We start from the raw sequence: 12429 nt of genomic DNA on the forward strand, positions 1-12429 counted from the left end.
CTATTATTAGTTGCACATAGAGTTATAAGTGTTCTCTCTGTTTCACATGCTATTTTGCTGATTCTCTCCCCTGTCATCCTCTCATCCTGGCATCCATAATTCTCTCTGGCTAGTAAAAGCAAATCCATTGATTAAAGCTGATTTGTTTGTTGCTAGGTGTCCACACCTGTTTTGCGTGTAAGAAGCCCGGGGAGGACGTGATGCGCTGTATGATCCCAGTGTGTGGGAAGTTCTACCATGGAGAGTGTATAGCCAACCACGCTCCCGCTGCCCCCCTGCACCGGGGTTTCCGCTGCTCTCTCCACGTCTGTCTGTCCTGCTTCATAACCAACCCTGTCAACCCCTCCGTCTCCAAAGGTGGGTGCTGCTCTGCTTCACCCAGCACAGTTTAGTTTAACTTTGTTTTATGCAATTCTGCTCAATTGAAATCCCGGTATATTGGTAACTCCACAGGAGAAATTATGATGTTGGAGTTAATAAATAGAAACATTTTTGCACACGTTTGTGCTAAAATAATTTTAATTTTTGCACAAGCAATTCAGTTTATTTCAACAGCATGATAGAAAGACAAACTAATTGAAGTGAGCTGCGGGAAGTAAATATATACCAGATATTCTAACTAACAGCTCATTCTGCCCGTCTCCCCTGTGTTGTGTGTCCTGTAGGTCGTCTGACGCGCTGTGTGCGCTGCCCTGTGGCATACCATGCCAATGACTACTGCATGGCAGCGGGCAGTGTGGTCCTGGCCAACAACAGCTTCCTGTGTCCCAACCACTTCACCCCCCGCAGGGGCTTCCGCAACCATGAACACGTCAATGTCAGCTGGTGCTTTGTCTGCTCCGAAGGTACGCCGGCCTCCACATATGTTGTGTTGTTAGAGTCAGATATGCATAGGTACGCTATTATGTCATGTACATTACATGATCAGCGTCCAATTTTCGCAGAACATGTGATCAGCGTTCTTAACCTCTCTTGGGCAGGTGGGCCCCACCCACGGGACACACTATTCAACAGTCAGTGAAAAATCAGAGCGCCAAATTCCAAACAACAAAATGTCATAATTCAAAGTTCTCAAACATACGACTATTTTACACCATTTTAAAGGTACACTTCTCCTTAATGTAACCACATTGTTTGATTTCAAAAAGGCTTTACGGCGAAAGCATAAAGTTAGATTATGTTAGGACAGGTACAACACAAGAAAAACCACACAGCCATTTTCCAAGCAGGAGAGGGGTCACAAATACCAGAAATCAGCTAAAATTAAGCACTAACCTTTGACGATCTTCATCAGATGACACTCCTAGGACTCAATGTTAGACAATACATGTACGTTTTGTTAGATAAAGTTCATATTTATATCCAAAAACAGCATTTTACATTGGCGCGTGATGTTCAGAAAATATTTTGCCTCCAATACTGCCGGTGAATCAGCACAACAATTTACAAAAATACTCATCAAAAACGTTGATAAAATATTAAACTGTTATTCAAAGAATTTTAGATAACCATCTCCTTTATGCAACCGCTGTGACAGATTTCAAAAAAGCTTCACGGGGAAATCACACTTTGCAATAATCTGAGTACGGCGCTCAGAAACATACACTAGGCAATACAGATACCCACCATTTTGGAGTCATCTAAAATCATAAATAGCATTATAAATATTCACTTACCTTTGATGATCTTTATCAGAAGGCACTTCCAGGAATCCCAGGTCCACAATAAATGTTGTTCGATAAAGTCCATAATTTATGTCCAAATACCTCCTTGTTGTTTGCGCGTTCAGTAAGCTACTACAAATGTAGGAAGGGCGCCCAAAATCTCATGACGAAAGTCAAAAAAATGTTATATTTACGTTCGTTGAAACATGTCAAACGTTGTATAGCATCAATCTTTAGGGCCTTTTAACTTAAAACTTCAATTATATTCCAACCGGACGATTCCAATGTCTTGAAAAACGTTTTGGAACAGAGCTACCCCTCACGTGAATGCGCACCAATGAACTCATGTCCTTTCCTGAGTCACCAACTTCCCGGCCTTCTTGTTCGCTCTCTGTTCACTGCAAAAGCCTGAAACTAGGTTCTAAAGACTGTTGACATCTAGTGGAAGCCTTAGGAAGTGCAAAATGAACCCTAAGTCACTGTGTGTTGGATAGGCAATGACTTGAAAAGACTACAAGCTCCAGATTTCCCACTTCCTGGTTAGATTTTTCTCAGGTTTTTGCCTGCCATATGAGTTCTGTTATACTTACAGACATCATTCAAACAGTTTTAGAAACGTCAGAGTGTTTTCTATCCAAATCCACTAATAATATGCATATTCTAGTTCCTGGGCCCGAGTAGTAGGCCGTTTAATTTGGGTACGTTTTTCATCCGGCCGTGAAAATACTGTCCCCTACCCTAGAGAAGTTAAACACTAGAGCCCAGTTACGTCTCTGTTTACTCGTGTGTTTTCAATCCCGTAGACCAGTTCAGTAGCCAAACTGTTATTCTTCTTCCATGCTCCAGGGGGCAGTCTGCTGTGCTGTGAGTCGTGTCCTGCTGCCTTCCACCAGGAGTGTCTGAACATCGACATGCCCGAGGGCAGTTGGTTCTGCAACGACTGCCTGGCCGGGAAGAAGCCCCACTATAAGGACATCCTGTGGGTCAAAGTGGGCCGATACAGGTCAGTACAGCCGCCTGTGTACCAATCTTACTGGCTCAGCGTTGGTTTGGCAAAACAACAACAAGTTGGCTAAAGCAGAAACAGATTGGCATCCAGTATATTAGTAAAAGTCCTCCCCTGCCTTAACTACATTCCCAATGCTAAAGTATCCTAACTCTGAAGTGTTCTGACATTACTAAACAACCAAGGAACTGAGAACCGAAATGCACCTGCATTTCTATTCACAATATGGCAGTGGTTGCAAAATGGTAGGGTCTTTCTGCCATGGGCCGTGACCCATTTTCTTTTCTTATTCATATCGTCTTTTCCCTTCCTATCCACTGTCTAGGTGGTGGCCTGCGGAGGTCAGCCATCCCAAGAACATTCCGGAGAACATCCTACGTATGAGGCACAATGTAGGAGAGTTCCCTGTGCACTTCTTTGGCTCCAACGACTACCTGTGGACCTACCAGGCCCGAGTCTTCCCCTACATGGACGTAGACACCAACAACAAGGAGAAGATGGGGAAGGGTGTAGACGCCATCTACAAGAAAGGTATTCACACCAACAGACCTGGGCAGAAAATAGTTGTATTTTGTAGTTTATTTGAAAATACCAACTTTTAAAATAATTGAGGTAGTCGAATATAGTTTATATAGAGTTTCAACTAAAAGGAAACTTATTTAATATTTTATAAACAATATAAAACATACACATACAAACTACAACATCATACAAACATCAACTACATAATACCTGCACAGACCCACTAGCACACACCCCCATCTCCAGCGCCCCATCACTCTACGCCACATGGTCTCAAAATGCACAATTTTGTTTCTCTCCCTCGTCCCACGCAATTTAAATTTTTAGATAATAAAGCATTTGAACTTTCCATTGCGTTAACGATGGAAGATTGGTTGATTTCCAGTTTTTGATTGACGAGAAAAGTATCGTCCAACCCATCGGGTATCTCACTGCGCCCTCATATGCCATGTCTTGAAATATACAGACAGACGGATTGAAAGTTAATTTACATTGTAATAGTTCTGACAGCCAACTTTCTAACTCCACCCATAGCTTTTGGACTTTATAACATTCCCAGAAGGCATGGATTATTGAGTCATTGTTAGTGTTACACTTCAGACAACTCTGCCGTTGTGCTGTAGAATTCGTGAATTTTGTCTTGTATAATACATTCTATACATTCATTTATACTGAATTAAGAGTACATTTTTGTTAACTGTAATCTCAATAGTTATGTTCCAACATTCCCTCCATCTTGTGCCAATATCAGTTATTTTTAAGTCTTGATTCCAATAGTTTATATTTGTTTCTAAGAGATTGTCAGTTGGATATGCTCTCTGCAAGGTTTTGTATAGCTTACCTATCATATGAATATCCTTTTCTGACTCAAATAGGATTCCCTCAAGATTGCTCTGATGTCCAAAATATTTCTAATCAACATTTCGTGATATAAAACTTAAGTTGGATGTACTTGAAAATATCTACATTAGTCAATCCAAAATTTTAAGCTGTCATGGAAATACATATATTTCCTATTACCAAGTCATTTATGGTTTTTATGCCATTAGTTTTCCAAGTGGACCAATTTATTGGTGAATTCTGAAAAGCTATCCAAGGATTGTTCCATAGGGTTGTGTTATAAGGGAGTGAGATTGGTTCTTGTAGAATACGTTTCATTTTCTTCCATGTTGTTCTTAACTATGAAGTTGTTAATATGCTTAGCTTTATCCTTTGAAAATTGCCACATAAATATATTCTGAGGGATGAGCATGCACATCTTCAATATGTACCCATTGTTCCTCTTTAGTGCGTTTAACTATATGTCTCAAGTAAAAGCCTTGGGTGGTGAGTTGGTACAATTCCAATTCTGGAAGGTTAAAACCACCCTCAGACTTAGGAAGATGCAGGGGCGAAAATCTGATATCAACTTTGGAGGGGACAATTACATGAAATTTTCTCAAGAGCAATTCCTGAGGGGGACACCAAAAGTAGTGCTGTAACACATAGCCTACATTGTAATATGGTAAATGTATATTGAGGAACCAAAGAAATAAGGTGTTTGCCGTACTCCTAACTACCGGTACCCAAAACTACACAACTAATCACAACAGCAATACCATTGCCTTTAACAAATCTTAGTTCAGTCACCAGTTTAAATTGAGAGTGGGGTTATCCATGGCATTTTCCAATTATGTTCCTATTTTACAAGTCAAAAAAATTGAGAACCTTTCATAATGTTGCCAAACAAAGACTCAACAAACTTACCTGAGACTCCCTGTCTCTGCCAGTCTGTCCCTGCATATCTGTCCCCAACTCTGCTGTCTGTGTGCCATCTGTTGCCTGCTCTGCCTAATGACATCATTGTGAAACATTTCCATTAGAATTTCATTTCTTTCTTATGAACATTTTATCAACTAGTCTTTGAGATATTAGGCTACTAGGGTTCTTACTATGCGTTTTGGTGTATTGAAAAATACTCTGATGTCCGTGTTTTATTTTTCTGCCATTTTTCTACCTGGCTGGCTGGCTGGCTACACACACACACACACAGTGTGTAGGTTATTTACAGTAGGAGATGGGCTTCTATCATCTTCTATCATTTTATTTGGGCTTCGATCTAAAAGGTAGCTAGCAAATGTGAAACGGATTAAAATGACAAGAGTTGACAGCTGTATGAGTTCACCATTTACACAACATATGCTGCAACCTTTTGTAATTTTAATAGTTTGTTTCATATTGGCTGGCTTCCAACAATAGCTGAATTTGCAAAGCTAGCGAGCACCAATTCAGTTTCAGTGGTGTTTGCTATAATCTTTGCTACCCGGGTTAAATAAAGGTTAAATAAAATAAATAAATAAAAGTTCCCTTGCGACAATTTAGCTTTTGCAACGAGACCATTAAATATATTTAAGACAATGGTAGAAGAGAGTGTAGTTCTGTTCAGTTTGGACTTCAGTTTATCGCTAACCTTATTACAGGGACTTTGAAGCACTAACTTACATCATCTGCATGCTGATCTTGGAATAAATTGACGATAGCAAAGATTCCATCTTTGACGACGCCACATAAATGGAATAGGTACTAGCTAGCTTAATAGTTAATATTTGCGCGCTAGCTCTGCATATTCAGCTAGTGTGTGTGCGCGATTGACTGGATTAACCTCACGTCAGTTACGTGCATTGAGTGCCTTTCAGACAGTAGACACGACCCCTCTGTTACCTTGCCAACTAAGGAACTGGCAGTGGATCAAACCATTGAGGCAAAGGGTGGGGGGGGGGTCGCAATCTTTTGAAACTTAAAAACGCGCTATTAAGTGTCTATAATCAGCACAATTGCTTTCATTGCGTATTATTAATATTATTTAAATTACATAGTTATGTTTCAGTGATATATTGGGGGGGACGAATCATATTTTTCCCAGGATGGGGGGGTCGTGTCCCCCCCGTCCCACCCGGGATTTCCGCCCCTGGGAAGATGTAGTACTTTCCTTTTAATTCTATGAGTTTTATTTGCCCTTCTGAAGTCTGCTATGACCGAGTATACTTTTGTAGCCCTTTCCTGCAGTTAAATTACCTAGTGGCCTCATGTGTGGAATGTTATTAATATATTTCATTATCTCATAATTAATAAAAAAAATATATTAAAAAAATATGCCGAAAATATGGTGTTTCTATGTCAAACGGTTTTGTTATATTTCAGTCTTCTGTGATGTATATAAAGTGTACTATTGGGATGCAAACTTGAATACATTTTAACTTAATTTCTGACATGGTGTAGGTGTCTTCTTTTTTTTAAGACCATAACATTGTGTATGAAGTGTATACTTTTGTTTCAAAGTAGATTTGTTTAAGACTACTAACAAACACTGTGTGACCCTGAAGTAAAAGGTTATGAAAGAACCCTGCAGTAAAAGGTTATTAAAAAATGGGTATTACCGAGAATAAGTATGAAAACTTTGGGAGCCATGCAGGGCCGGCATTATGGGAGGGCCTTAGGGGGCCTGGCCCGCCCTACCTACCTCCTTGCCTGTCCAAATAAAATATTGAAATATTGATCATTTATTTGACCGAGACGCACGCCAACAGAAAGACGCATCAATCTCAGATAAAGTATCCGAGTGAGCGAATCAGCGCTCGTGTCTAAACTTGACACTTACATGCTTACACTTACTTCTGCTATCAGAATACGAAGCTCGCATTGTCTAGACGCACGAAAGTCGCTTTGTGGTCTGATTGTGTTCAGATCTGTCTGACCACTTCAGGAGGTGGTCAGGGATGCATTTTGTGCCGATTTTTCCTCAGTCTGGATGCAATCAGGCTACCGAAATCGCATACAGTGGGCGACGTCATCAGCACTCCTCCCACAAGTCTCCATAAAATGTGTGTTTTTGGGACAGAAGCACCTTTTCATTATAATGTTGGCGGAAATATGTTCCTAGGGTGTGTGGAAAGTGTTTCCTGGCCTATAAATGCTAGCCAGCGAGCTAATATTTAGAAAATGTTTAATGCTAACTCGTTTGCAATCCCTCTAGCATTGCTTGCTAGCTTGCTGGCTGGCTACAGAGCTTAGCTGGCTACTTAGCTACAGTAGTTAGATACTGCCATCGGCTGTTGTTTTGCCTATTCCACCATTTATAGAATGCATACTGGCATTTGAATATAGTGCAGGAATGGACAAAATGTGGGCAAGGTGGACACATTTAAATGTAAATGTAGACGCATGACGTGTTTGGAATTTTATGATCAGAACTCCATTATCAGAATACAAAAGCGTCATGAACTGTCAAGTCTAGCTAGACATGGCCTCTGTCTCAGTATGTGTTGACGCTATATAGCTGATGCTGTCTGGACCAAAAGAGTATGGCATGTCATACTATTTCTAGCCAGACTGAATAAGATACATGGGCTACATATAGTAAGACAGAGGGGTGCTGTTTCGCTCACTCGGATGCTTTCTCCGGTGAGAGTTTCAGCAGAGAGGAAGAGGCAAAGCGAGAGGGCTCACTCTCGCCAAAATCTGTCCAGAATAAGCCCAATGCGTTTCTATGAGCATAATATGCAGACCTATGCTTGTCGTCTGCCTTCCCGCCTTTGGGACAACGACTCTCATTGTTAGGGTGGAAACATGAGCATCTCGTCATTATATACACATCTCAGGTTTTTGCCTTTTGTGAATTGGAAAGGAAAACTGGCAGGTGCACAGTGCACTATTAGGACACTGGCTTTCCCTAAAGTAAATTTAGCAAAATAATATAATTACTCCTGTCTGAATAAAAACATTCAAAATGACTAAACCTCATAGAATCATTAGCTTTTTATTTTTTAAATAGTTGTGGATTGTTTCAAATCACAAGTTTGTAGGCCTATGCCTATTTGGGAATCCCGCAATTTGGGCAGCGCCCATGGCAATATGTCTAGCAGATTAAGTTGCGGCTGTCATTGAAAAGCATCTAAAATATGTGTGAAGATAATTTGTCTTGAGTATAATTAAAAATGTTCAACAAGAAGAAGGGGAAGGGTGTGTGGCGAAGACATGGCATTTTTCTCTCCAGAGTGTACGCTCTCAGCTCTCCAGAGTGTACGCTCTCAGCTCTCCAGAATGCATGCTCTCATCTTTCCAGAATGCATGCTCTCAGCTCTCCAGAATGCATGCTCTCAGCTCTCCAGAATGCATGCTCTCAGCTTTCCAGAATGCATGCTCTCAGCTCTCCAGAATGCATGCTCTCAGCTCTCCAGAATGCATGCTCTCAGCTCTCCAGAATGCATGCTCTCAGCTTTCCAGAATGCATGCTCGCAGCTCTCCAGAATGCATGCTCTCAGCTCTCCAGAATGCATGCTCTCATCTCTCCAGAATGTATGGTCGCATCTTTATAGAATGCGTTGTCTCACACCAATAATTGCCAATTTTTTGTTTCATTGTATGAATTGTTGGTTGATGGTTTATTTTCCTCATTTTATATGTCACCAGTAGGCCTAGTAAATATACCGTTAATCCCTCGTCATTTGGTTACATACATTTCTGTTAATGCATGTAATAATTACAGTAATTTACCATTGTTATTCTTGGAGTGGAAATGTTTGCGGAGGTCACAACCTGCTACACTTGTGAGAAACATGTTTTGGTTTATTTCATAACAATTACGAGTTTTGTCAATCTTTTCATTGTGTTTGTTTGGAGTCTTCCGTGAGCAATGAGCATGTGTCTGGTTTCTCTGTCCTGATAATGTTGAGGGAGCGTGTGTGCCTGAGCATGCATAGAAGTAGGCCTTCCTGGCCTGTTGCATGCAAATGTAGGAAAGAGCCCATTCAGTGATGTCTGATTTCTGATTCTCTTAACTCACCACGTTCACCACTAATAAGTTAGAGCTTCTCAGTAATTTTTTCTTCACCTCACACATTGTAAACAAAGTCTGTTGTTTTAACATCCATTGCAAATGATAGTTCCTCATTATTTGAAAAATCTTTCCAACACTCCTGGCCTTGATACTCACCAAGCCTCGGTGTGAAAGAGCAAAATATCATGATCTGATGATCCCATATATCAATTGGAAATACAGTGGGGCAAAAAAGTATTTAGTCAGCCACCAATTGTGCAAGTTCTCCCACTTAAAAAGATGAGAGAGGCCTGTAATTTTCATCATAGGTACACGTCAACTATGACAGACAAAATGAGAAGGAAAAAATCCAGAAAATCACATTGTAGGATTTTTTATGAATTTATTTGCAAATTATGGTGGAAAATAAGTATTTGGTCACCTACAAACAAGCAAGATTTCTGGCTCTCACAGACCTGTAACTTCTTCTTTAAGAGGCTCCTCTGTCCTCCACTCGTTACCTGTATTAATGGCACCTGTTTGAACTTGTTATCAGTATAAAAGACACCTGTCCACAACCTCAAACAGTCACACTCCAAACTCCACTATGGCCAAGACCAAAGAGCTGTCAAAGGACACCAGAAACAGAATTGTAGACCTGCACCAGGCTGGGAAGACTGAATCTGCAATAGGTAAGCAGCTTGGTTTGAAGAAATCAACTGTGGGAGCAATTATTAGGAAATGGAAGACATACAAGACCACTGATAATCTCCCTCGATCTGGGGCTCCACGCAAGATCTCACCCCGTGGGGTCAAAATGATCACAAGAACGGTGAGCAAAAATCCCAGAAGCACACGGGGGGAGCTAGTGAATGACCTGCAGAAAGCTGGGACCAAAGTAACAAAGCCTACCATCAGTAACACACTACGCCGTCAGGGGCTCAAATCCTGCAGTGCCAGACGTGTCCCCCTGCTTAAGCCAGTACATGTCCAGGCCCGTCTGAAGTTTGCTAGAGAGCATTTGGATGATCCAGAAGAGGATTGGGAGAATGTCATATGGTCAGATGAAACAAAATATAACTTTTTGGTAAAAACTCAACTCGTCGTGTTTGGAGGACAAAGAATGCTGAGTTGCATCCAAAGAACACCATACCTACTGTGAAGCATGGGGGTGGAAACATCATGCTTTGGGGCTGTAAAGGGACCAGGACGACTGATCCGTGTAAAGGAAAGAATGGGCCATGTATCGTGAGATTTTGAGTGAAAACCTCCTTCCATCAGCAAGGGCATTGAAGATGAAACGTGGCTGGGTCTTTCAGCATGACAATGATCCCAAACACACCGCCCGGGCAACGAAGGAGTGGCTCGTAAGAAGCATTTCAAGGTCCTGGAGTGGCCTAGCCAGTCTCCAGATCTCAACCCCATAGAAAATCTTTGGAGGGAGTTGAAAGTCCGTGTTGCCCAGCGACAGCCCCAAAACATCACTGCTCTAGAGGAGATCTGCATGGAGGAATGGGCCAAAATACCAGCAACAGTGTGTGAAAACCTTGTGAAGACTTACAGAAAACGTTTGACCTGTGTCATTGCCAACAAAGGGTATATAACAAAGTATTGAGATAAACTTTTGTTATTGACCAAATACTTATTTTCCACCATAATTTGCAAATAAATTCATAAAAAAATCCTACAATGTGATTTTCTGGAATTTTTTTTCTCATTTTGTCTGTCATAGTTGAAGTGTACCTATGATGAAAATTACAGGCCTCTCTCATCTTTTTAAGTGGGAGAACTTGCACAATTGGTGGCTGACTAAATACTTTTTTGCCCCACTGTATCATAACAAATCTGCTGTCTGTCCTGAGCTCACTGGCTCAGAGTGGCCTGAATAGACTAGTTGATACAATGTTGCAAGTTTGCTAGCAACAGCTTCTAGGCCTGTTCCAGTTGATGATTTGATACAATGTTGCACTTCACTAGCAATATATTTTTGTTGTTGTTATATATATATATATATATATATATATTTTTTAACTATGAATGAAAGAAAATGTAAAGACATTGTACATTTTTCCCCCTTTTGTCCCCCTTCAACCCTCCCCGCCCCAGAATGCCTCCAAACACATTTAAAAAGAATGGCAAACTTACATATCAGAAAACAAAACAAAGTATACAACAATGTTACTTCAATACAAGGAAAAATGTAATAGCCTTGGAGCTGTTCTAAATAGGATATCATCAGGTCCCAGGTGGAATAAAATGAGTTGGTTGACCCTCGAATGGTATACTTATTTTTTACATTTATTTTAGGAACAGCATCAGATATTTTAGCCAAAGAGAGGCTAAGGGAGAATTGATAGATTTCCAATCCAATAATATCCTTCTGCGGGCTATCAGGGAGAACGATTATTGTTTGGTACTAAAAAAAAATAGCTATTTCTGCACTAGGCTGCAACTTTATATCAAATGCTTCAGATAGTGTTTTAAATATGAAGTACCTTAAACTGTAGAAGGCTGACCCAGGCACAAGAGGAGCTTCCATTTACCCTAAGTACCATTCCAGACTTCATCAGAGATCTCCACCAAGTTCCCTTTCCCACTCAGATTGGATTTTACTGACTGACGGGTTATCAAGGGACATGATTATCTAAAAAATATGGGATATGAGTCCCTTTAGTTGGAAAGGTGTTTTCAAAAGGGCATCCAGACCCGTTCCGGTGATAGAATTGGAAAGGTTGGGCTTTGAGTGCAAATAAACTGGTGGATTTGGAAATACCTAAATAAACTTGAATGGGGTAGATTACATTTGATAGCGAGATCTTTGAAATTGGCAAAGGTGCCATCAATATAAAGGTCATTAAACATTCCTCTGCCACAGCCTGCAAGCTGAATCTAGTTTGCCTGGAAGGAAGAGGTGATTATTACATACAGTGTCTTGCGAAAGTATTCACCCCGCTTGACAGTTTTCGTATTTTGTTGCCTTGCAACCTGGATTTAAAATTGTTTTTTTTGGGGGGGTTGTATCATTTGATTTACACAACATGCCTACCACTTTGAAGTTGCAAAATATTTTTTTATAGTGAAACAAACAAGAAATAAGACAAAAAAACAAATAACTTGAGCATGCATAACTATTCACCCCCCAAAAGTCAATACTTTGTAGAGCCACCTTTTGCAGCAATTGCAGATGGAAGTCTCTTGGGGTATGTCTCTATAAGCTTGGCACATCTAGCCACTGGGATGTTTGAGATTCCTTCAAGTTGGATGGTTTCCACTGGTGAACAACAATCTTTAAATCATACCACAGATTCTCAATTGGATTGAGGTCTGGGCTTTGACTAGGCCATTCCAAGACATTTAATTGTTTCCCCTTAAACCACTTGAGTGTTGCTTTAGCAGTATACTTAGGGTCATTGTCCTGCTGGAAGTGATCCTCCATTCCAGTC

The 12429-nt window shown here is 40.6% G+C and overlaps 1 protein-coding gene across 4 annotated transcripts in view; it reads left to right on the forward strand.

The window, feature by feature from the left end:
* LOC106603477 (histone-lysine N-methyltransferase, H3 lysine-36 specific) overlaps window positions 1–12429 on the forward strand; it is a 51091-nt gene that overhangs the window by 12003 nt on the left and 26659 nt on the right. For all 4 annotated transcript variants that reach the window (XM_014197224.2, XM_014197223.2, XM_014197225.2 and 1 more), the window contains exons 13-16: window positions 157–357; window positions 666–845; window positions 2511–2667; window positions 2996–3201. In XM_014197224.2, coding sequence (XP_014052699.2) covers window positions 157–357; window positions 666–845; window positions 2511–2667; window positions 2996–3201 — 744 coding nt within the window. The remainder of the gene's footprint in view (window positions 1–156; window positions 358–665; window positions 846–2510; window positions 2668–2995; window positions 3202–12429) is intronic.

This window comes from Salmo salar, chromosome ssa04 (assembly GCF_905237065.1).
Source record: "Salmo salar chromosome ssa04, Ssal_v3.1, whole genome shotgun sequence".
Taxonomy (NCBI): Eukaryota; Metazoa; Chordata; class Actinopteri; order Salmoniformes; family Salmonidae; genus Salmo; species Salmo salar.